The sequence below is a fragment of the Protopterus annectens genome, chromosome 10.part0 (genome assembly GCF_019279795.1).
Source record: "Protopterus annectens isolate FY-2018-M chromosome 10.part0, PAN1.0, whole genome shotgun sequence".
Taxonomy (NCBI): domain Eukaryota; kingdom Metazoa; phylum Chordata; order Ceratodontiformes; family Protopteridae; genus Protopterus; species Protopterus annectens.
The window spans coordinates 753,777,850-753,801,565 of record NC_056744.1 but is presented as its reverse complement, the minus strand read 5'-3'; the positions used below and the strand labels follow the sequence as shown (position 1 = coordinate 753,801,565).

At 36.7% G+C, this 23,716-nt stretch overlaps 1 protein-coding gene across 2 annotated transcripts in view; it reads right to left on the bottom strand.

Moving 5' to 3' along the window:
- Window positions 1-23,716, bottom strand: part of DNAJC6 (DnaJ heat shock protein family (Hsp40) member C6) — a 953,450-nt gene that overhangs the window by 443,750 nt on the left and 485,984 nt on the right. For both annotated transcript variants that reach the window (XM_044085567.1, XM_044085566.1), the window contains exon 9: window positions 19,662-19,741. In XM_044085567.1, coding sequence (XP_043941502.1) covers window positions 19,662-19,741 — 80 coding nt within the window. The remainder of the gene's footprint in view (window positions 1-19,661; window positions 19,742-23,716) is intronic.

The window sequence follows — 23,716 nt, the reverse complement described above, 5'->3', positions numbered from 1 at the left end:
ATAATTTACAGAGTCAAAACATTCTCACTGATGCAACTAAAGCTACACCTGCCCTTACTTATCTCCTCCACACACTTCTTTATGGTGCTCCCATCCTCACTAACCTTCAGGCTTCATAAAAATCAAAACTTGAACAATGCTATAACAAAGTTGCTAAATTTGCAGCAAATACCCCTTTCGGAAGCCACTAGTGTATAGCACTAAAGCGCCTAAATTGGTTAGATCCAGCCCATCAACTAACGTATACACAGCATCTTACCACCTACAAAATTATCCAGAATCCATCTGCTTGTCCAGCACTAAATAATATTCTACGCAGCTGTGTTCCCAGTCAGTCATTACAATCCAGTGACTAAAACTCCTGCCTGTCTACAAACCTGCTGGGCATTGTCTGTACTTGTACCATGTTGCTAAGGCCTGGAACACCTTATCTCGATCCATCAGGTCACTACCCTCCCATCCTTCAGAAACATTCTGAAGGATTTCCTAGCCAAAAGCTGGCTTTGTTCTTTCTCAACACCAGGATAAACTATATCCCTAAATGTGAACAAATAACTATTCATACCTTACATCTCCTTACTCTCCATTCTTTGCTCACTTCCTTACGGCTAACTATTTCTCTTCCCTGGATTTCTTTCTTAATAAACTATAAACCTGCTTTTTTCTCATTTTGTGTTGCAATTCCTGTTTGTATTATATTAACTTGTCTTTAATTTCTTTAAAACTGGCTAAAATTACTCTAAGTATTAAATCACTGTCATATAACTTGTATCTCTTCTTAACAAATGTTTTCATATTATCTCTATTTTGGTTTAATTATTTAAACTACATTTTTTTATTATTTTTAAAGACTGTAAAATTATTGCTCTTAACATGTTTTATAATACATTGGAGATTTTTTCCCCCCGGCCTGTGCTAAAATTGGGCTTCTGCCAAGTCAGACTTTCCTAGTAATCAAATATCAATAAATAAATATATGTCTCTCTCTCTCTCTCTCTCTCTTTCAATATATAAACACACACACACACACACACACACACACACACACACACACACACACACACACACACACACACACACACACACATGCACACATGCACACACACACACGCACACACACACACACACACACACACACACACACACACACACACACACACACACACACACACACACACACACACACACACACACAAACCAAATGGTAAAAAGGTTGTACAGGCAAACCATTCAAAAAAACTGCAAGAAACACTCAGCCAAGCTACAGCCTTCCCATAGTGGAGGCCCATGGGCTATGTACAAATAATCCCTTAAGGATAACATACCAATGTTTCAGCTACATGGTGCTGATGAGGTCATAAAAAGGCTGAAATATGGCATGTGTGAAGCTAGTAGGAATAGACTTTATTGGCCTGAATGTACACATAAAAACTAAAAAGTAAAATGTCATGAGCATTTCAGGCAGTGTGAGGGATAAATCCACCCTCAGTTGTGTATTTTGCTGTGTTACTCATTAGCATTTACTCAGTGTTTGAATCAGTGACTTTTATAAATATACTTAAATGTGCTTACACTGCTTCAATAAAAGCAGCATACAGGACTATATATTTGGCATTTAATGTTTTCATTTTAAGTATCTTATTTTAATAAAAAAGCACCTAATAAATTTGATAAGAATATTCTGCAGGAACTATGTGGAAGAATATGCATCGGTAACACACTGCAATGTGTTATCTTTCAGCCATGCATTTACACAGAATTTACTGTTATGTTACTTATGTGAATGCACAATTTTATTATGTTGCAATTTACATCCTCCCCTGGTTCATAGGTATTTACTAGTCTATTGATCTGTGAAGATCCCATGAAAGCCTAGCCATACATTCCTATAGCAGTTTTCAGCTCTTATATTTTGTGCATGAATAACCTAGAAGAGGACAGAATAAGGAAATTTGAATAAATTTACTTTTTGCCCCTGTCCATGAAGGACATGGTTGCTAAACCAGGGCAGAACTTGCAGTTTCCCATTCATTCATCTAAATTACATATGAGTAGAGTAAGTGAAGTACTTTATTTAGAGTGGAAGACCGTCACAGAGAAAACTGTATTTTTTGTTATATGTATTTATCCCTCCAATTTCATATTGGACAATAGATTGAGATCCTTGAAGAAGGTGTTCATGCTACCACTGGACTTGTAAATGTGTAATAGGTGAGGCAGAGTTCACATCTTAATGGTCGGTATGACAACAGGTAGGAGGATAAGGCTTTGAAATAGTCTGTGTAGTTTCTGTCCTTTAACCTCTGATTTAAAAAAATAAGCGTTGTGGTTGATCTAGTTGTGAAAAGTGTTTGGACAGGTAAATCTTGAATGGGGCATTATATTCAGTGATTGGCCTGATGAAAGCCAAGTGGAATGGGCTGATTACATAATTGGACCTGGACACAATACTTTTAGATACAAGCTTTTTTGCTGAAAAAGGCATTCCTTACAGTAGTGGATACATGGTGAACAAAAGACAGTATACTGTCCACATAGTTTCCGAGATCCTTGACTAAGGGATCAACTTTCATGTTGTGTTAATTTGATAATCACAAAGGAAGTCATATTTGCCTATGGAAATGATTATATATTTCTTGACATTTAGTTTCAGACCATGAAATAGTTTGGGAAAGGCCCCCTTAGAGGATTTTTGTATCCTCTGTGCAGTTTAAGTTGGCATCAGTTTTCCAGTTGTCTGCAAACTTGGTCAGCCATAAACCCTTAACATTTGCTTTGACCTCTGAGAAGTAAATGCTAAAGAGGAATGAGTGACCTTAGGACTGAAACCAGAGTACACTTCTAGTGACATGTCTTTTGTTGGAGTTAGGGCCACCATCTCAATTTACTGGATTCTATTTGTGAACCAATTTACAATCCAAAGAGTTGCATAGGTATTTACATTTAGCTACAAATGTTTATCTATGACACCCTAGTGCTGGATGCTGTTGAATGTTTTGCAAGATCTACATAAGGTAGTGAGTACTGATTTGACCTCACCCTTTGCTTAAGTAATCTTCTAGAAGAAGTCAACCAAGTTAAGTAGCCAGGACCCTTGATGAATCTGAACTGTCTTGGATCTAGAGATTGTAGACTACCTTTCTCCTTATTTATTAATTCCATAATGACCCTTTCCATAGCCTTAAAATGAGGGTGGTCAGGCTTATTGGTTTATAATTACCCAGGTCTATTGATGTGCCACCTTTGTTGATGACCGTTGCTGTCCTCAATTCATCTAGTATGTAGCCTGTTTGGAGGTTGATATTGTATAACCTCTGTAGCTGGTCTGTCAAGTCATGTTTCAGACTAACCAGTAAGCAGCCTGGTATGTTATTTGCCCCTTAGAAGTACTGTTTTTGGCCTTAGATCATGCCTTGAGGACTTGTTCTTGGGATATTTGTCAGAGATTGTAAAGGGTGTAGATGCATGTATGTGATCTGGGAATATAGGAGGGGAGAAGGGAGTGAAGTTTGAACTAAATTTGTCTGCTAGTCTACTGGATGTCATTTGGGTCCAAGTATATGAAATCTTTAACTATTAGCTCTGCACAATACTGGAAATTGTTCCTGACACTTCTAACAAACTTAAAGAAGGCTTTGTGGTTATCCTTTACCTGGGTGGTTATTTTTACTTCATATCTGTCTTCAGTTGATTAGTCGGAATCTGGAGTTCCTTGTTAAGTTTAGCAATCTTGTTATTGGTATCTTGGCAGTGAAATTAATTTTTTCATACAATGATTTTTTTTCTTTTATTATAGAGTGTATTTATATTAGGTTTTCACCATATGTGTTTATTTTTAAATTTGTTGGATTTACTTCTGAAGGGCGCACATGCATCTATGCAACTATTTCCAAGTGCATAGAATTGGGTGATAAAGGATTCTGCTAAGCAGTAGGTTTCTTGAGATAGTAGAGGCTTTTGAATTTAGAATGATCATCATTCAGCTTTAGAATAGCTTTGGCATAGTCTCTAAATACTGTAGTACAAACATATGCTTCTGGCTTCAATCTTAAGGTGAAAATTACTTATTTGTGGTCTGATTTAAATGAGGAGGAAGTTAGAACTTGTGCGGAGCTAAGCTGCCCCATATTGTTAAGGACCAAGTCCAGGATTTTATCTCCTCTGGTTGGAGTGTGGAATAGTTGATTCAGAAAGCTTGTATTGATGAAGTCCAGAAATGTCTTGCATACATGTTTGAGGACACATGTGACTCCCAGTTAATGTGGGGGTAGTTGACATCTCGTAGGAGAATGGTGTTTGGCTGGATACATAGAGACTTCATACTGGTTAAGTAGGAGGTATATGCTGAGGGGGACATAGACTGGGTCCTACTGTTAGCTATGGCATGATAAGGGATTTTGTTAAAATACATTGGATGTAGAAGAGTTCCAGGTTGTTATCTTATCTAATGAATAAGGAGGTAAAATATATTTTTTAAAACATGGATACACCACTGCCTTTAGTGCTTTCATCTAATGCAATGGACCTCAACATGTGCCAGGCATTAAAACCCTGCCCCGATGGTGTGCTCTAATTGGTTTTGAACTAGTTCTCTGTAATGATGCATATTTCAATGTTTTCCAGGGTAAGTAATGCTTGTTAAGGAGGGAAATTATTTTGTTTGGCTCTGTGAGTTAGCAGTAATACCTTTATGATATTCAGATTCTGTAAAATCTCTAGTGAAAAATATAGAAAGAAGACTCTGGCAGAAAAATAATATAACACAATATAAAACTTTAAAGAAATTAATATTATTCTTAAAACTTTGGAAGCTTATCCACAGTTATCAGGTCAACTCATCTTGCCTTCTTCAAGAATGATGGAACATTTATGTGTATAATGAAGTAGGCAAAGCATAGATTACAAAAGCTCAAGTGATAAATAAAACACTGCATATTAACTTCTTACTTGAGACTCCACCAGAGAGGAGTTTAGTTCACTCATCAGTTCATAATCTGCTTTTTTCAACCTGTGCAGACCTGCAGTGGTTACACTGAACTAACCTGTTGCTACCTTTAGAATTAAGTATCACACGGCATTACATTACTGTTTATAGCAGTGCACATATAGACCTTACTGACCCTTAATGATTTCAGTTTAATGGATGTTAAAGATTGACAATAATGTGCACAGAGGCAATATTAACCAAAACAAATGTAAATAGCTGAAACTGTGTTTTAGGAAAATTCCTGAATATCCCTGCTTAGAAATGTATATTCTTCATAGTAAATTGTGTTTCTGAATGTTGATGTAATAAAAGACCGCAATGCAATATGCATTCATTAGTCGCAAGAATCAGCTCCTTTTAATGTTTTATGTAATATACAAACTGTTTGCTAGATTTTAGGAAGAAACAGTGGATGAAAGGCTTTATGTTGCCTTGCAGATTTGTACAGACAGAGGTACAGCTTATGTACAAAAAATTCATATTTTCATTTAACTCATATTTCTGCGTAGTGACAGCAGACTCAAAAATAACACAAAAACTATTTCACCGTCTAGTGGCATATAACAATTCCCAAATCTGGCTAGTATTAGCTTGATTTTAACAAATGAACAAAAAAGAAAAAATGACTAGCTCTCACTTGGGAACTGAACCTAAGACATCCCACATTCTGTGCAGTTATCACTACTTCCAGTCCTATAAAGAGTCTCCGGATAGTGAGGTACTGACATGTCCGCTGAGAGTAGTTGTTTTTCTTTTCAGCTAGGAATCACCAATATGATGATTTTTCTTTTTGCACACAAGCATTTGAATGCAATACGCACCATTACCTTAGTATGTTTTAACAACTGAAGACGAAAGGAAAATACTGATTCCAGTGTGGGAGAATTAAACCCAGAGCGCTGACATTCTGGGCAATTATCACTCCCACTGGACCAACAAGGTGTACCGCTAAGTATTAAGTTCCCCTTGGAGTAATTGTTTCTCCTTTCAGCTAGAAGCCACTGATATGGTGATTTTTTTTCTTTTTACACACAACTAATCCAAGTACAGTGCATTTAACCTAGTACTAATTTAATAACTGAACAGGAAAGGGCAACACTGAGCATTGAATGAGAACTGAACTCAGCTCTTCTACCAGCATTTGATGCAGCTAGGACTGCCATCTCAGGATAAAAGATAGATCTCTTTATGTCTTTTTTTTTTTTTTTTTTTCGCTAGCAAGTAAAACCGGCAAAACATTAAACAATGAATAGTAAACCCGAAAACACACAATCTGACCGGCTACAAGGTCGACCCAAATGATCGACACATTTGAGTCAACATTGTGGCCAAAACCATCATATGATAGCCATATAGGAGCTGATGTAAATCAGACTCCTATATGACAAATCACGTTTTTGCAGGGGAGCAAGCTCCCCTGCACCCCCACACCCCCCTACAAATATATTCTAAGTCTGAAATCGCACTACAGTGGGGATATGGATGAATTTCCAGTCCCCACTGTACTGCGATCCCCGTGTAGATAGTCGAATACGCTTATGCGAATGCACTACAGCATTCGCATAAGTATGTTCGACTATGCCATCCATTTATGTTTTGTGCACAACATTCTGATTTTCAGCAACAGTGCTGCTGACAGAATGTCATTCACACAAACTATATATATATATATATATATATATATATATATATATATATGTATATATATATATGTAGAGAGAGAGAGAGAGAAAGTTCAACTAGCGATCAAAAACAGTCAGCGTTAAAAATAAAACACTTTTAATGGTGTACACGGGTGAGCGCTTTCACATTTGCTTCATCAGACGTAGACAAGATCGCTATTTGAACTTTCTACATCATTGCATGGTTGCCTCCACCAAAAGGTTTTTATCTGCTATTTCTTTCGTATTTATTATTTGGCGAGAGGCATTTGCTCCACTGAGTGTCTTGTTCTACTACTTTTTCATATATATATATATATATATAGATAGATAAAATGTCTTGCAATGGGCTTACAGGAAGAACCCTTTGTTCTTCTGCCACAGAAAGCTCATGCATTGAAGCAACTGTCTTGTGTTAGAAATTAGGTCAGCATTTTGCAGCTACTTGTACTGCAATAAAATAATGGCATGTACAGGGTAGAACCTATATGAACTTCCACGATTTGCATATTATTTCAACACTCTGGCAACATGTTGCTGTCAAAGAAGGTGTATTAAAGATAGGCTTTATTTAATTAACTTTAAAATTATATTCTCTGTCAAAAAAAAAAAAAAATAGCCTATCTGAATATATTTTGATTCCTGATATATTCTTAACACTTAACACTTTTGTCTGTGTCTGGTCATAGTTAACATTGAACATAAAGTTCAGTATCATATGTGCACTACACTATAGAGTGTTGTACTATGCACATGCCATACAGCAAAGCACTGCAAAAAAATGCATACAACACACAATGGTCAAAACAGAGATACTGAGAGGTCCCTTCTGGTTCCATTTCATCCTGCTTAAAATCAAACTGATTTCAATCATTTTATCTTTATTGATATATTTTGCTTTTCTTTACATTATGTATTACAGGATATGTGTAGTGATGCTGTTTTTTATAATTTGGTGGTATGACAACAGCCCCATGTAAAAGAAAAAAAAACAATATTTTCTCATAGTCATTCCTTTGACCTCATACTGTTTCTTCCTATTTAGAAATATAATTTACCGTCCACTGTTCATATTTGTCTTTAATCTCTAATACTTTTTTCTCTCTCTCTCTCTCTCTTTTTTATGCAGGCCAATACCACAAGCTAGTGACTCACCCCAGGTAGCACTTCAAGTAAAGAGCAAAAAAAAAAAGAAAAAATAAAGAGAATGATGGATGGCCAATCACATCCTCCCAACACTTTGCACCTGGGGTGATTGCCCCTCTTGCTCCACCTTAGCTATGCCTGTGGTCTGCTACACTGAACCTTGTGTAGCTATATTCTACCACATGCCTGTTTTCTCCTCTAGAGTGAGATGCACTTCTAAGTATAGCTTAATGAATACATTAACAAACAGGTATGATCCGAGATTTGATCATAATTCTTTTAGTACATGGAGATTTAGCTGTTTCAATGTACTACAACTTGCATAGAAAAATAAGAGTTGGAGCTTTGAAAGCTGTAACATACTGAAGGCTGCCAAACAGACAGTGACCAGTAGTGAAGTTTGCTTTTGACCAATGAACAGCTTTAAAAGATGTTACACACTTCGCAGCACCACTGGCATTCTGAAGGGTCTTAATAGCTTTTAAACTTGCTAAAATGCTTCTGACATTGTTCTGTTCTGTATTAAGTTTGTGCTGCAGTTACAACAGCTGTCAAAGTTATAAAACAGTATGTTATGCAGCATTCTGATGTCAGAAAAGTGTATACCAAGCTTATCTTTTTGTTGAGTTCAGAGAGTAATCGGCATGCCACAAGTATTACAAATGGTATTACTTATGTAACACATGAAGAAAATAAAAATAAATATATTTGACAGATTATAACAGAAACATATTGACAAACTATAAAGCAATAAATAATGACTGTTGAAATGTAGGAGTAATGAATCCTAGGAAAATTGTGATGGTCACATGCATCACCTGAGAATGTTAGTTCACTTGGAGCTGCAAAGGAAGGAAAGCCATCGATAATCCTGACTTTAGTAGGTGTACTGCTAGGATTTTTTGGCATTCCTTAAGCCTAGGGTTTATGGACTGCCATGGAGAGGGAGCTAAATCTATTTACATATCCCAAATACCCAGAATTTCTTTAAACTTTTCTAGTCATAGAAAACAGCTTTCTGTATAATTAATCACCGATCATATATGAAGGGTGTTTCTAACTTATGGTCACATCTGACCTGACAACAGAAGCTAGATGGTTGTCAAAGTGCATAGAAGATTACAGAAAACAAGTTAGTTGTATGGTAGGATAAGGTAAAAGGACTGAGATAATGGGAGAAGTGTCCCTGTGAATGAAGACACCAGTGAGGTCACAGCATGCAATAAAGGTTACAAGGTAGGACAGTCACAGAATATTTGGTGGGGTGTATCAGCTATCTTCCATAAAATTCATAATTCCTATCTGAGGTTTGGTCCATTTGCACAGAGTGAGACACACTGCTATCCATTACGGTCTGCAGGGAGGAAAATGCTCTTCTGATCTGGTCACAGGATGGGCCTAAATCATAACTGCCAAAATGAGAATTAAAATGAGCATTAATGCAGCCAATCACTTTTGGGTACGTATATGATTCCGTAGCAGAAGCCTACATTTACTTTTATAGCCTTGCTTACAGGAAGCTTGCACTATGAAAAGTCTTATATGAGTTCTGTAGAGAGAGGGAAAATGCAAAGGTAATGCCACAAAAATGAATTCCACCTGCAAGAATGCCCCATGGTCTTTACTGGGTAACAAGAACTTACTGCTTAAAAATTAAAGGAAGAAAAGCACCATTTAGATTGTGATACCTGCTCCGTAAGGTCTGAGAATTTAGAGATAAGCACACTCCTTCAAGTCAGCTGTACTGTTATCAGTAAAAATCATTAGGTGGCACAAAGAGGACTGCAGAACTTAGCAGATACTTAACAATTATTTTCTGCAATGTCCTCAGTCCACTGTGGAAGAGCTTGTGAGTACTTGAGAGCTTACTTCAGATCTGCTAGGTACAATTTTCCAGCTACTAAATATTACTCAATATGGGACAACAAGGGAGCTTTCTCTGAATGGAGTTTAAATTCCACAGCACTAAAATCCCTTCCTTGTTTGATGTCTGCAGTCTGTTTGCAATACAAAACATCAACCTTTCCAAATAAATTAAAAGATAGATCATTTGTAGTTTTCTAATATGCTATAATGGTGCAAGAGAGGTAGATACCTTAACATCATAGCAGAATATTATGAAGAATGGGTTCTGAAATGTAGAACAGGATGGATACAACAGTTTATTTCAGGTGGGTTCTGAAAGGAACCATTGGTACTACAGCAGTGCTAAATTCAAATTATGCATTTTTCTGTCAGAGTATTGGCACATTCCCAAGTACTTTGGCAAAGATGTATGTCAGATGTATGGATAGTGAGAACCTGAGAATTTTAAAAACTACACCCCTTCATTAACCAGGAAGGCTTCAATATTTCCACTATTAAACTGAGCCCAGAGAGGCTAGCATGTGTGGCAAGGGTATGAAACAGGCAATAATTCTGACATAAGAACCTTACATTCATCTGCAAATGTGAGTTATTTAGGGATGACACCCAGTGCTTCTTATCCATGAAAGTTGAACTTTGCAAGTAGCTCTTGAAAGTGCTTTAAAAGCAAAGAGAAAGATTGTCAAGAATAGCAGACAGCACTACCTAGTTCTTCTTCTTCTTTTGACTTTTCCCAGTTATGGGTCGCCACAGAAGATCACCTGTCCGCTCAAGATTGGCAGTGGAGTTTTATGGTGTCGAGTTGCCAGCCCGGTGCCCAACCTTCCACAGAAGATGCACACACTCACGCCTAGGGCCAATTTAGTGAGTCCAATCCACCTACAATGTGTCTTTGGGATGTGGGAGGAAACTGGAGCACCCAGAAGAAACCCACGTGACCACAAGTAGGACATGCCGACTCCGCACAGAAGGCACCCCAGCCAAGGATTGAACCGGAGAACCTCTAGCTGTGAGGTGGCAACACTAACAGCTGCACCACTGTGGCCACCCAGTACAGATTAAAGAGGTTAGTAAAGATAGCGCAGTCTGTGAGCAAACTGAAGTGCAGTGAAATGTGGAAGGATTGAATAACTGTTGTGTAGTTTGTAGGGAATCAAAAGACCCGGAATAGCCACAAATGGTTAGAGAATATGTGGGATGCTTGCAATAAGAGAAACAGGAATTCTAGTAGGTAAATACTGTTACATTAATTTTTTCCCCAAAGCCTGCTTGTTGTGGTCCCATAAATAAAGGAGGCAGACACTGGAGTCAGTCCACCCAGCTCTTCACATAAAGTTAGGTTTTGCTGTTAATAGGAGAGCTCATGTGGTTAGCAGCCATTTGCTTTGGGTTTTACCTGGGTTAGGTGGTACAGTCAGCAGGGATTGCTTCATTAATAGCAGCTTGTTGCTTCATTAATAGCAGCTTGTCACCATATACCTATATAGAATTGAAAAGCTATACTAAACCAGAGGACAGACTGACTGTCGGCATCTTGATATTGGCACCCCAACCCTGTCTCGTCGGGGTCTTTACCTTCTGGAGTAGTTCAGAAAGCTTCCTGTCCTTCATCTAATGTGATCAACAAAAGGAGCATGTGGGACACCTGTGAAAAGTAAAGTGAGTCTAGAAATTATTTAGTACTAGGTTGATATGAGTGCAGAATTGAAAGAGGAAGGAATAAAGAGTTTGGTAGAGTTTTTTAAAGGCCTCATTAACAGGAAATGGGTTCATGATACAGCAGTTGTAAGTTCTGAGGAGTAATTGACATTAACTCTTAGCCCCCCCCCCCCCATTTTTTCAAGGAAGATATTTCACCTATGTACTTTTCTGGGACCACATTTGCAAAACGGATTGCCCAAGATACACAGAAGATCTGCCACTCACAGCCCTAGTCAAGGAGGATTTTTTTTTTTTTTTTGTCTTGTAATGGTCCAGTTGAGTAGCTTAGCTTAAAATGTATTTTTCTGCAGACATTATATGATGATTTGAGTTCCTTTTCCAGGTCTTGATTTTCATCTTTCTTTTCATTTTCTAATTTTGGTACCTCCAAGTAAGTAAAGGGCTCCACAGAGGCTAGTGAGTTTTCTGAAACAAAGGCATTAATATATTATTCTGGAAATAAATACATTTAATCTTCATCTAGAATGCAAGTGTGTAACCTCCATTTTTTAAGGAAATTCCTGGACTGAAAAGGCTGCAAGTTACACTGCATCACCTTACTCCTGTGTACTAACCTAAATCCTATCCCTGACTCTAACTCCATCCCTACACATTACACTACAAAACCCTTTCCCTAGCAGTACCACTAAGAAAGACAAGGTGACACAGAACATACCTAGCACCAAACATTCACAACACTGAATCTATCCTCTCACCTAACCCTTAATCTAACCCTAACCCTTAATAACTTGCATATTACTTATGTATTAACTTGTTATATTTTGTGTACTGTTTTCCACAGGTTTAGAACTGATATCTCGAGCCTTGGAAAGTTTTTTAGGTAGTAGTATTTTTAATGAATTTGGGAAGCTATCCCTTTACATTGTTGTAAGTACTTTTAATGACCTTAAGGACGTTATATAAGCTTAGGTCAAACCTGTGTTTCCAGTTGTGTTTCCACTTTTGATGAAGCCTTTCATGATTCATTTATAGGACAAAAGGGCTTAACCTTTGATTTTTTTTTAATAATTTTTACTACATTTATTGGTTAACTGTTGTCGAGTGGTCTATTTGGGACTATGCTTCTGAATCACAATTGTTTCCTCTTGGGTCTTGGTATTTTTACTGTGTGGAAATCATTTTGTGGATTATCAATTTTTCATTAGCTTTTGGAGGTGTTAGCCATATGAAGCAGCAAAATGACAGTGACATTTTAATTGCTACATCTGAAGAATGTGAACTGGATACACTCACAGTGGATGTTAGTGTTCTCAAAGGAAAACTTTCTCATCTTCGGGAGCTATTAAGTTGAGTTTTATCTGAACTCACTGGCAATTCACAAGACAAACTCCTGAAAGCAGTGGCTGCTACTTTGTTTAATTCAATGAGAAGGGACACAATAACAACGCACCTACAGAACGACACAACAGTATAAAGGAGCAAGCTTATAGGAGCTGTTTCTGATTTTAACTGTAATCTTCCAATTACTGTTATAGATACAAACAATGATGTTTTTAATTTGACCACATGGCTGGAAAAGTAATTTTCCTTTGCAAATAACAGTTCAGCACAAATTTATTTGTACCATGGCAACAAAAATGGAATTTCTTTCTCTTAAAGGGGCTTTTCTCAACTATGGAAAAAAACTACAATTAGCAGCTTCTAAATGGGCAATGTATATCTTACTGAGCAGGGATTACATATAAATACGTGTCCTAATGATATGCAAATGGACTGCCTATATTTTGCTGATTTTATGAAAATGTTAAATTGACAAGGTTTTGAAATTGTGGACTTACTTATCAAAAGAAACAATAGTTTTATTTCTAACATTATTATACTTGATTGTTTAAATGTTGAAGTTAGGGGTGATTTATTATTTGATAACTATGCTACTATGTACAACAACACCTTTGGAAAAGTAGATAAGCACAGTGCGATGATTTGCAATAACAGTAAGAAAAATGAAAGGGATTTCAAACAGTATGATAATAAGTAGGCCTGTTTAAACACCACCAATAAGCAACACCTTGATGGCGTAAACATCGTATAATCAAAATTCCATAGTAAAAATGGTGACAGTTATGGTAATTGCAACACTTTAACTGAAAAAGAAATGAGTCCTGATGCTGAAGTAGTTAAAAGTGAGTTTGATGTAAATAGTTATACGGATTTTCCTTGACTTTGGAGGTCCAAGCAACTGGCAAGCTGTATAGGCCAGTCTATTGACACAGGACCACAAACACAGAATTACGTTCAATTATGTGAAGGACACCCTTTTCCATGGCAAAACTTCAGATGGAGGGGGAGAGGGAAAGGCAAAGGGAACAGGACATAATTGTACATGATACAGATGATATCATGTTCTCCCAAGATGGTTTTAATATATTTGATTATAGCCACTTGACTGTAACACTAGACCACTTCTTATTTTTTGAAAAAGCTTTAAATTCATCCCATGATGGCAACTTCCATTTCTGATTCTTTACTGGAACTTAAATTATATACTAGAAAGCTTAATTTAGCATTATATTTTAATCACTCACACACAGAAGAGTTGATTGCAAAATATGAAGTTGGCCATCTCAAAAGGAAAAGTTTTTTAAACGTATTTTACTCCCAGTTATACTGGCATTTGAAAAAGTCTGTGAAGATGATATCTATAAATTAGAAGGCAGAAAAAGGAAATTTATTACACATAACTGTACTAAGAATTAAATTTCTATTCTAGATTCCATCATGAAAGACAAATAGATCCATGTCATGAAACTCGTTAAGGGGATGTCATTCTCATCTTTGATGTGATTGATTCATTCCAGTATTATGTTCAGTATTTTTCTACAAGATGAAGAGTTCTATACCAGGATATCTTGTAAGAAAATACAAATAGCCTATAGGAAGACTTATTTACAATTAGATGACTTTGTTTTAGAAGACAGAATCTCACCCACTATACTGAATTTTTTTTGAAGAATCCTCAACCTGTGATCACTACCATTTTTGGTATTCTGAAAGTATACAAAAATATTCAGCGACATCCATTCAGACCTGTTGTAGCAACCCAGCAGTCTAAAACCTACACCCTGACACTATATATTGAAAGACTCATAAAACCTATTTCTCACCAACACATCCATATGTTAAAGGAGTCATGAGTCTTCCTAGGTAGGCTGAAGTCAAATTTGTGTCATAATGATATGAGGTTTCTTACAGTTGATGTTATAGACCTCTTTCCCTCTATACCTATGGAAGAAAGTATTACATTTTTTCCCATGAAGGTCTTCTAAAATGCAATTTCCTAAAAGGATATGAAATTAACTTGATTATAGATCTTATTGTTATTATGTTAGATAATTTCATTTTTTAAAGTTGAAAATTTCAAGTAAACTAATGGTGTGTTAAATGGAGCAGTTTGTGCCTTGATTTACACAAATATGGTTTTATATAGTTGGAAACTAAAGAATCTTTCCAATTCAGAATACTTTAAATATTACAAGTTATTTATGAATACCTGGGTGACATCTTTAGTTTATGAAATTGTTCAAATCTATGCATTCAAACTTTTATACAACAATTTTTTTTAAATTTATTTACAATTTTAATAAAAGCCATGTGAATTTTTTGGACACACACATTGCACATTCTTATACTGGCTTCATTTCTAATATCGCCCATAAGCCTACATTCAGTAATGCTTGCTTGCATTTTTCTAGCTCATACCCTTTGAATCAGAAAAAGGGTTTAGTTTGAGATCAGTGTATTAGATTAGCTAGGATGACATCAACTAAAGAAAATTTGGTGATTGAAATGAATAATCTGGTCAACATGCTCATTAACGGGGGTTATCCAAAAGATCCTGTAACCTATCTAATCTATGTATGGTGAAATCACTAATAAAGACAAATTTGTATGTGCTTTTGTGGCGCAATATAATTATAGTTCAGAACCCATAAAAATATCATAAAAACAACTGGAATATAGTTAAAGCCAACCCCTTTATCCATAACATTTTAGGGAGGGAATCCCAATTTTGTTTATGACAGCCCCCATTATTAAATGGTTATTAGAAACTAATACAATGAAAAATATAAGCAAGAAAACCAAACTAAGTACCACTAAGTGTTTATGGTGTAAATAGTGCTCTTACGGAGAAAGCTTAAGTTTGGACAACAACTCAAGTTCTAATTTGAAATTACAAGGTGGCAATTGTTCTATCATGGGGGTAGTCTATGTTGCTAAATATGTAAAGTACCCAGCATTCTACAAAGGCAAAACTGAATGAATCCTTAGGAAAAAGATATATGAGCACTGCTACAACATTTTAAAGAAGAATAAGAGTAAGGCATTAGCTAAGCATTCTGAAGTTTGTCCATGTTTTAAAAAAATCATATTTCCTATAATAGTAAAAATGCTTGTGAATAAATGAAAGGGTGCAAAGGAGACAAAATTATTATATAAAGAATTAATATGGCTGCTTAAGCTTAATGCCACCACCCACCCATAAATAAATTATCCCATTTCAGTTTTACCTGTACTTGGGCCACTTTTCTTGAGCTAAACGTTCAGTTATGAAATTTCATCAATTGCATTTCGGAGGATAACTTCCCTAAGTAGCTATTCCTTCCATTGTTACTGATAGTCCATTTAACCAGTAGCTTCTATATCCATTTGTGTTTTAAGTGTTTCTTTTGTAAGCTGACAAGACAAGGCTTTAGGCATGTTGGACAAAGCCCTGTTCTCTTGATTGACATATCTTTGAAGAGCAACAAGATTTCTTCTGTGTCATCATCCCTACTCAATGTCTTTAGTGGTCAGGTAGTCTATGGGATAGTTAACACATTCGTTATCAGAATCAGATGTTTCTGGAGAATGACTAAATGCTTATTTATTTATTTATTAATTTATTTATTACATTTGTTGGTCGGGTATGTCTGACTCGGCCAGATGCCCATTTTCAGCGGAGACCTGGGGAGAAAAGCTCCACAGTAATATATACAATAAACAAAAAATATAGTTGCAGAAAACATTAATACAATAAAATTATTTACAGCATCCAGAGAGTACAATGCAGGATCCTGTTACATATTGAAGACTCAGGGAGAAAAAAAAATTAGTAGTAGCCTCAATTCTTTGCTAAAGAACCATGGCATGTTGACTCATGTTTTTCTTTAGAAGTTGCTCCATTTTGCTAAGTATAACTGGTTAGCTGCAAAAAATAAAAAGTGCCACTTGTGTATCTCTTTCTCTCTATCTCTTTGGTTGGGAAAATGCAAAAAAAGCATTTCTCTCTCTCTTGCCATTGACTTAATGACTCAGAAATTATTTTTCACTAACATGCTGTGATGCAGGAATGAGAAAATGTGCAGTTTTGTATATGTTGCTCAACCAATGTCCCCATTCTCTACCAGTGTAGCATAAACAATACACCAGTTATAGTATTTGTGGGATAAGTGAAGTTTATTTGCAATGCAGGATCTAACCTAAAATTCACTTTCAATAAATAATGAAAACACGCACACTTTTTTACATTTATTTATTTATTGACATTTGATTACCAGGAAAGTATGACAGGGTAGGAGTCCACTTACAATGGTAGACCAGGGAGAAAAGCTCCAAAGGTACATTCTAGCTCTGTGTTTTTCAGACTAGTTTCAAAGCCTCTTACTGAAATGCCATAATTCCCTACAGTTCTCAGGAATTGCAGCTTTGTTAAGACTGTCTCACACATCCCAAATCATCTTCCTGCTACTTACAAGTAAACTCACAATTAGGCTGTTAACACACTAGAGGTAAGATAAATCCACAGGTAAGCTGCTGGTACTCCACAGTCTCTTATGGTTGGAGATCTCTCAGAAGTCTCAGCCCTTGCTCATAAAGACCCTTACCATGAAAGTTAAACACATCTAATGCTGTGGGTTTTCTGAAGGTCTTTTACCCAGAGCTTATTGGGTGTTCTACATTGCCTATGCTGTTACATGTTTTTTCTACCATATTATACTGATCTATATATCACAATATGGAGAATATACAGCACATCAAACAGCCTTTACAGTCTCTTAAATCGTCACTATGCCACAATGTTATCAATGGATGAATGTGCAAACCACTGAGGCACAAAATATTGTCAAAATCTAATCACCTGTAGAATCAGTTGAAAATAGACAAAAACAAAACAAAAGTATTTTTGCAGGGGAACCCTTTACTCCCCCCACACACACACACACACACACACATGCACACACATAAGGGAAGCACCCAAGCATCCTTCTGCTCCTTGTACACATCATCTCCAAGATCACACAACAGTGTGGAAAATGGAAAAGTCCCTGATCCCCACTGCCGTATGAGCTCATGCCAAGAGTAACCCTACATTTTTGACAAAGTGTGAATCAATAAAAAAAAAATATCAAAAGGACGATCGGACATCGGTCAAGTTACTTAAGTCCGAATGCCCAATTCGACATTACGAAACAACGAAAAGAAAAATGCTGAAATGCACAACAGCGAATGCACTATAGCATTCACTGTTGTGAATTTCAACATTTTAATGTGGAATGCACTATAGTGGGGATTGGGAAATCTACCTTCTCCCTCACTGTAGTGTGATTTCGGAGTTTGTATATATAAGTAGCAGGGTGCGTTGGGTACAGGGAGGCTTGCCCCCCTGCAAAAACGTTCTTTGCTGTGTGTTGCATAACATAATAACTTGCAGAATTGTGGAGAATCTTTGAAATATGTCAAATTTGACATTCTCCACTTCCGTGTTTGACATTTGTGTCAGTCGTTTTTGTTTTTTCACTTATTTGGTTCACTCAATCGATAACTTGCACAAGGTGCGATCGGTGAAATGATAGTAAACCATATATATATGTATGGCAGATGGTTGAATGGCCAAATGTCGACATGTTCCGCACAACCCTAGAGTTATTATATTTAATTTCTGGTGGTGTATGGAGAAAGTTGTTTTTTGTTTTTCTTTTTTGAAATTGCAAAATGTAACCTATTGGTTTACATTACAATTACTTTTTTCATTGATTTTTAGTTCCAGTTAATGGTAATCAGCAATGAGCTTGTTCAATGTTTTGTATTTTTATCAAACTTATCACTGGTTATCCATTAAAAGCTCACAGAGAGAGAGAGAGAGAGAGAGAGAGACAGAGACAGAGACAGAAACAACTACAGACAACTGTATACATGCATACATTTATATAAAATTAAACAACAGGGAAAACTGTTAATTCGTGAGGTGCAAGATTGCTGGCTGAGACTCTTTGAAATCAGGAAAAAGAACTACAAGCTGTAAACTAGTTCAGCTGAGAATTCTGATTAATAATTCAAATATAACTTATTATTGAAAATAAATTATATTAAGTAGATTAGTCATTTCACCCTTAACTTTTCATTTTCAGTTTTCCTCCTGTTTACATAACATGCAGTATTTACATGTTTTTATAGACAGTTCATTGTCAAGTCACTTAACCAGAGGTCATACAGATAAACTGCCTGGGATTGGTCAGCTCTGTCACACCTGTTCAACAAATCTACTTCAACTGTTATTTAACAGGTTGCAGTTTTATGCCTTTTATTCCTACCTTATGTAGCTAATGCCCATTCAGTCCAAACACTAAATATAAAACTTAGCACTGATTATCTACAACCAATAATACTTTACTTTTACTCTGGTGTGATATGTTTATGGTATTTGCCACAATACTAGTGGACGACAAGTCACCATCTTACAGAATACCAGCAGTGTTCACATTAGCTAGGTACTGCTGTGGTGTGTCAGACTCTGAAGCAAAGAAAAGTGTGTAGTATGGAGTCTTAAGCAGATGATCACTATTCCAATTTCATATATGGACAAAAGTGAGACTAGTGGGATGGTAATCAAATATTATTAAGTTAAGGTAAATTTTGAAAAGTATAGTATTGTAAAAATAACTGTGTTACAGTTGTGAAAAGCTAATGACTTCTACCCTAAGGCCCTGGGGATTGATTCCCTCAGCATTCTTGGCATGTGACAATGCTGTCATCATTTATCAAGGCTATTGATGTCAGGATGACCTTGAAAAAAAGACATTTTTGCTGGTAGTCTAATCCCTTTAAGTAAAAGTATAAGATAAAAAGAGCACACAAATCGACCTGTTATTCCTCTCAAACATTTCATTGTGCTGATTTCAACTCATGCATTCTTCTCCATTTATAGAACTTAAAAATAAATATATAAAGACAGAAAAAATAAAAGTAAATAAAAAACAGTTTAGTCATTAAGCAATGAACTACATACTCACTTTACTTACTTAGTAAATTTCAGCTGTGCTGTGCCAGGTTTAATGAACCCCGTGTGAAACTGGAACTGGAAAATTTGCGTATTTGTCAACTGAAATTAAATAACAGACAGCAACTCATGAGACCGTTATGTTAAAATGATTATATGGATAAAAATATAATAAAGCAATGTTATGTTACATGCATCTGCATTCCAAACATTTAATTTTTTCAGCCTTCAGTGAATGAAGTTTAGAATACAAACTATGCAGAAATTCACCTGCGACCTATATTGTATAATTATCCTACAAGGGGCCAGGTATGATAGACTGCAATGATTACTGTTATTTAGACTTTAGTATAAGACTCGTCTCTCTGAATGGACATTGATGAAGCTTAACTGTAGTAAAATAAAACCTGACTGAATCAAAATTCAGACATTTCCAAGGAGATTTGCAGAGTTTAATAAATATTAGTTGATGTGTTCAGCTTCTCAATTAATGTCTCTAAATATTTTCTGCAGTTCCTCAGAGAATGACTGAGCTTCTACCTTTTGCAAAGTGGTATAAGGAGGTCATTTATTATTACCTTAATGCTTACTGACAAAAGTTGTCAGAAACCTGTGAAATCACTATAACTGCAAAGCCCAGGTAAAAAGTTCTGATAGACAATTATACAATGTAAGGAGGTTAAAATCGCATAACATTTTGCAAGTGTGTCTTTTTTCATCATTCTTAATAATTATGATAATAGTTTTGCTTCCAATTTCTCTAATCACTTCATAGAGCAGAAAACATTGAATAATTTATCTTGGAGATTGTTTAATGAGAAGTAGGCTGCCATTAACCACGGTGTTTCTTACTGTCTGTGTTTTGTACTGTTTATTCAAGGTGACGAATTATATTCTTTAATGATCGTGAAATGTATGAGCTACAAATGAGAACTTTTTTGTTTTCCCCTTGCCAGACCAGTCAGAATCTGCCCTACATATCTCACACCTTCAATTTTTTGTTCCATGAATAGTATGTATAAACTTTTACCTGTTTTTTCAAGTGTCACTTATCTATGGCTTTACTGAAAACTGTCTGTCTATCTATAGATACATAGATATAGATATTTATGAGCATGTGTATGTGAGTGAGTGTGTAGGGCTGTGTGTTTGTGTGTCTATGCATACATTTGTGCATGTTTACTGAGGTTCTGATTTATCAACCTACCTTATGCTTATGCAATATAGAAAAATGATTGGGCATCAGTAGTTGGATTTATCTATGCTCCTGCAACCTTTTGGATGCATGTGTAAACAAAACTCTGTCAAATAACAGAAGCAGGGTCAAGATAAATTAGCACCGGTACCATCGAAAGTATCAAGCACCTTTGCGAGATCTTTTGGTCCATGTGATGGAACAGCAAGTAGGACATAGTGCCCACATTCATTACAAGAGGTAACAACAACTCTCAGGGAAACAGACTAAGTCTATCCACCTTCAGTTGTCATTCAGGTTAAATTTTATATGTTCAGCATTATTATACAAAGCCTTACAGAACATTCTTTTAAGACAGACTTATAGACTCTGTACTCCATAATCACAGAAAGTCGATACAGAGTTACCGAAAGGAAGAACAGAATCATACAATAAGAAACTAGAAAGGTTTGTCCCAGTCCCCTTCAATAAACACATCACACCAAATAACATTTGATGACCTTTATTAAGCTTCCATAAACACAACTTTATTAGCAATATTTATTAATTGCAACTGAAAGACTAAAGCCTATATGAAGATATGTAGGATGGGTGATTGTAAAATCTGTATATATGGGAAAACTAAGAAATAAAGCAGCAACCTAAACCATGTAAAGAAATTTTTCTGAAAGAAAAGGAAAAAAATAAACAGTAATGTCATGGCTAAGATAATACCTTCTTAGAATCAAGTAAAGGAAGACAATGCAGAAGAGAACTAAACAGAGCAAAGTCACTTTGCTATAGCAACAGCTGAAAGAACTAATCTAGGCATAATTATGTCATACCTGGATCAATTTATACTGCTTTCACCAAAGAATATTCAATTAAATTTGAATGTTCAAAGTAGCACTTAAGCAAAAATGAAAATTAAGAGAGTCAGTGGTGAAACAGAACACAAACCTACTGTGATAGCAGAAAGATGAAAAGACAGTGGATTTTTTTTTCACAACAAATGCTTGAATTTAGTTTACAGTACATATACTTTAATGCAACATAAAGAGGGTTTGGACTCCTGAAGTGCCTTCTTTGAATGAGATGATAAACCAGGTTCCACTTAGGTTCATAGGTAGGTACTAGGGTATCGGCCCAAGGACCTAAGTAAGCCTAGCCAACAAGATCCCCTGGCTTATGCCACCCAAGAAAGTTAATTTCCTGTTCCCCTCTTGATCAGAGCCACAGAAGTGATCCCCGGGGTGTATTTCCTATTTCCCATCCCACTCATTGAGATTTTTCTTGAAGAGTGCTAATGAGGAACTTTGCTTGACATAGATGGGTAGCTTGTTCCAGAGTATAGGAAGTCTCTGGAACAGGACTCTATCCCTCCAGCATGTCCTGTTTATTGTGGTGACAAGGTTTAGGTCCCTAGAACATGCAGCTCGAAGGGATTGGGATTTCTTTAGGTGTAGCATGTCTAACAGCTCTGGGTTTAACATAGCTTTATATGTTAGACAGAGATCTCCTCGGAGTAGGCGATATGCTACAGAGTAAAGTTGGAGTTTTTTGAGACGGTCAGTGTAGGGCATCTGTTTGAGGCCAGTAATCCTCTTTGTAAGGTACTTCTGTTGCCTTTCCAGCTGCAGCAGATGTCTTGTGAGGTATATTACAAAAGGGGCGTTGTACTCTATAATGGGTCTAATGAGTGCAGAGTAGAGGGGAACAATGACCTCTTTTTTCCTGGATGAGAACCCTTTTGTGATGAGGTGTGCCACACAGAAGGATTTCCTGACTACTATGTCGATGTGATTGTCAAAGGAGAGACTACTGTCCACCTGGGTCCCAAGGTCTCTTATCACACATTTGGCATTAAGCAGAGTGCCGGTTATGTGGTAGTTCATGGGTACAGAGTTTTTACCAAAGGGGATGACAATGCACTTTTTGGCACTGAGCTTGAGGCCATGCCTCTGACACCAGGCATCTGTCTCAGTGAGACCCTTCTGTAGGATGTCCACATCATTTGGGGACTCGACTATGGTTACTAGTTTGCAGTAATCTGTGAACTTCATTAGCCAGAGGCCTTCTGTGTTAGCCTGCACTTCAGAGAAGTAGATACCAAACAGGAGAGGGCCCAGGACTGAACCCTGTGGTACTCCTCTTGTCACTGGTTTGAAGTTAGATTTGGAGTCTGCAACTTTTACAGCGTGGTTTCTGTCAGTGAGCCAGTTGGCAACCCATCTTGTGACATAGGGATTTATACCTAGTTTAGTGAGTTTAGCTATAATTCCAGAATGGGGGGATGGTGGTGAAAGCCTTGGCAAGGTCAAGATAGGCTGTGTGACCCACCTTACCTTTGTCTACAGCTTTGGTGACTGCTTCAAAGAAGTTGATTAGGTTCAGAAGGCATGATCTGCCTTTCATAAACCTGAACTGGGTGGAGTCCAGAGTTTGGAGGTTACCAATGTCTTTGTTTATGAGTTTCATGATGATACGTTCAATGACCTTGCAGACCATGCTTGTCAGGCTAATAGGGTGATAGTTCCCAGGATCAGTGGTGGCTCCCCCTTTGTGGAGTGGGATAACTGTTGCTGTGTGCCATTCAGTGGGCACAAAGCCTGACGTGAGACTATGATTGAACATGGTGCTTAGGTGGGGAGCCAGTTCATTCTGAAGTTCGTGTAAAACGCAGCCTGGGATGTTGTCCAGTCCCATGGATGCTATGTTTTTGCTTTTAGAGAGTGCAGCTTTTACCTGCATAGATGTGATTACAGGGACGCTGAATTTTTCCTGTATAGATATGGGCCCTTTAGGGAGTGAGAGGGGGGTAAAGTTAGCACTGAACCTATCTGCCAGGATGTTGGAAATATAAGTTGGTTCTGCAATTTTCGTGCCATTGTGCTGTAACTCAG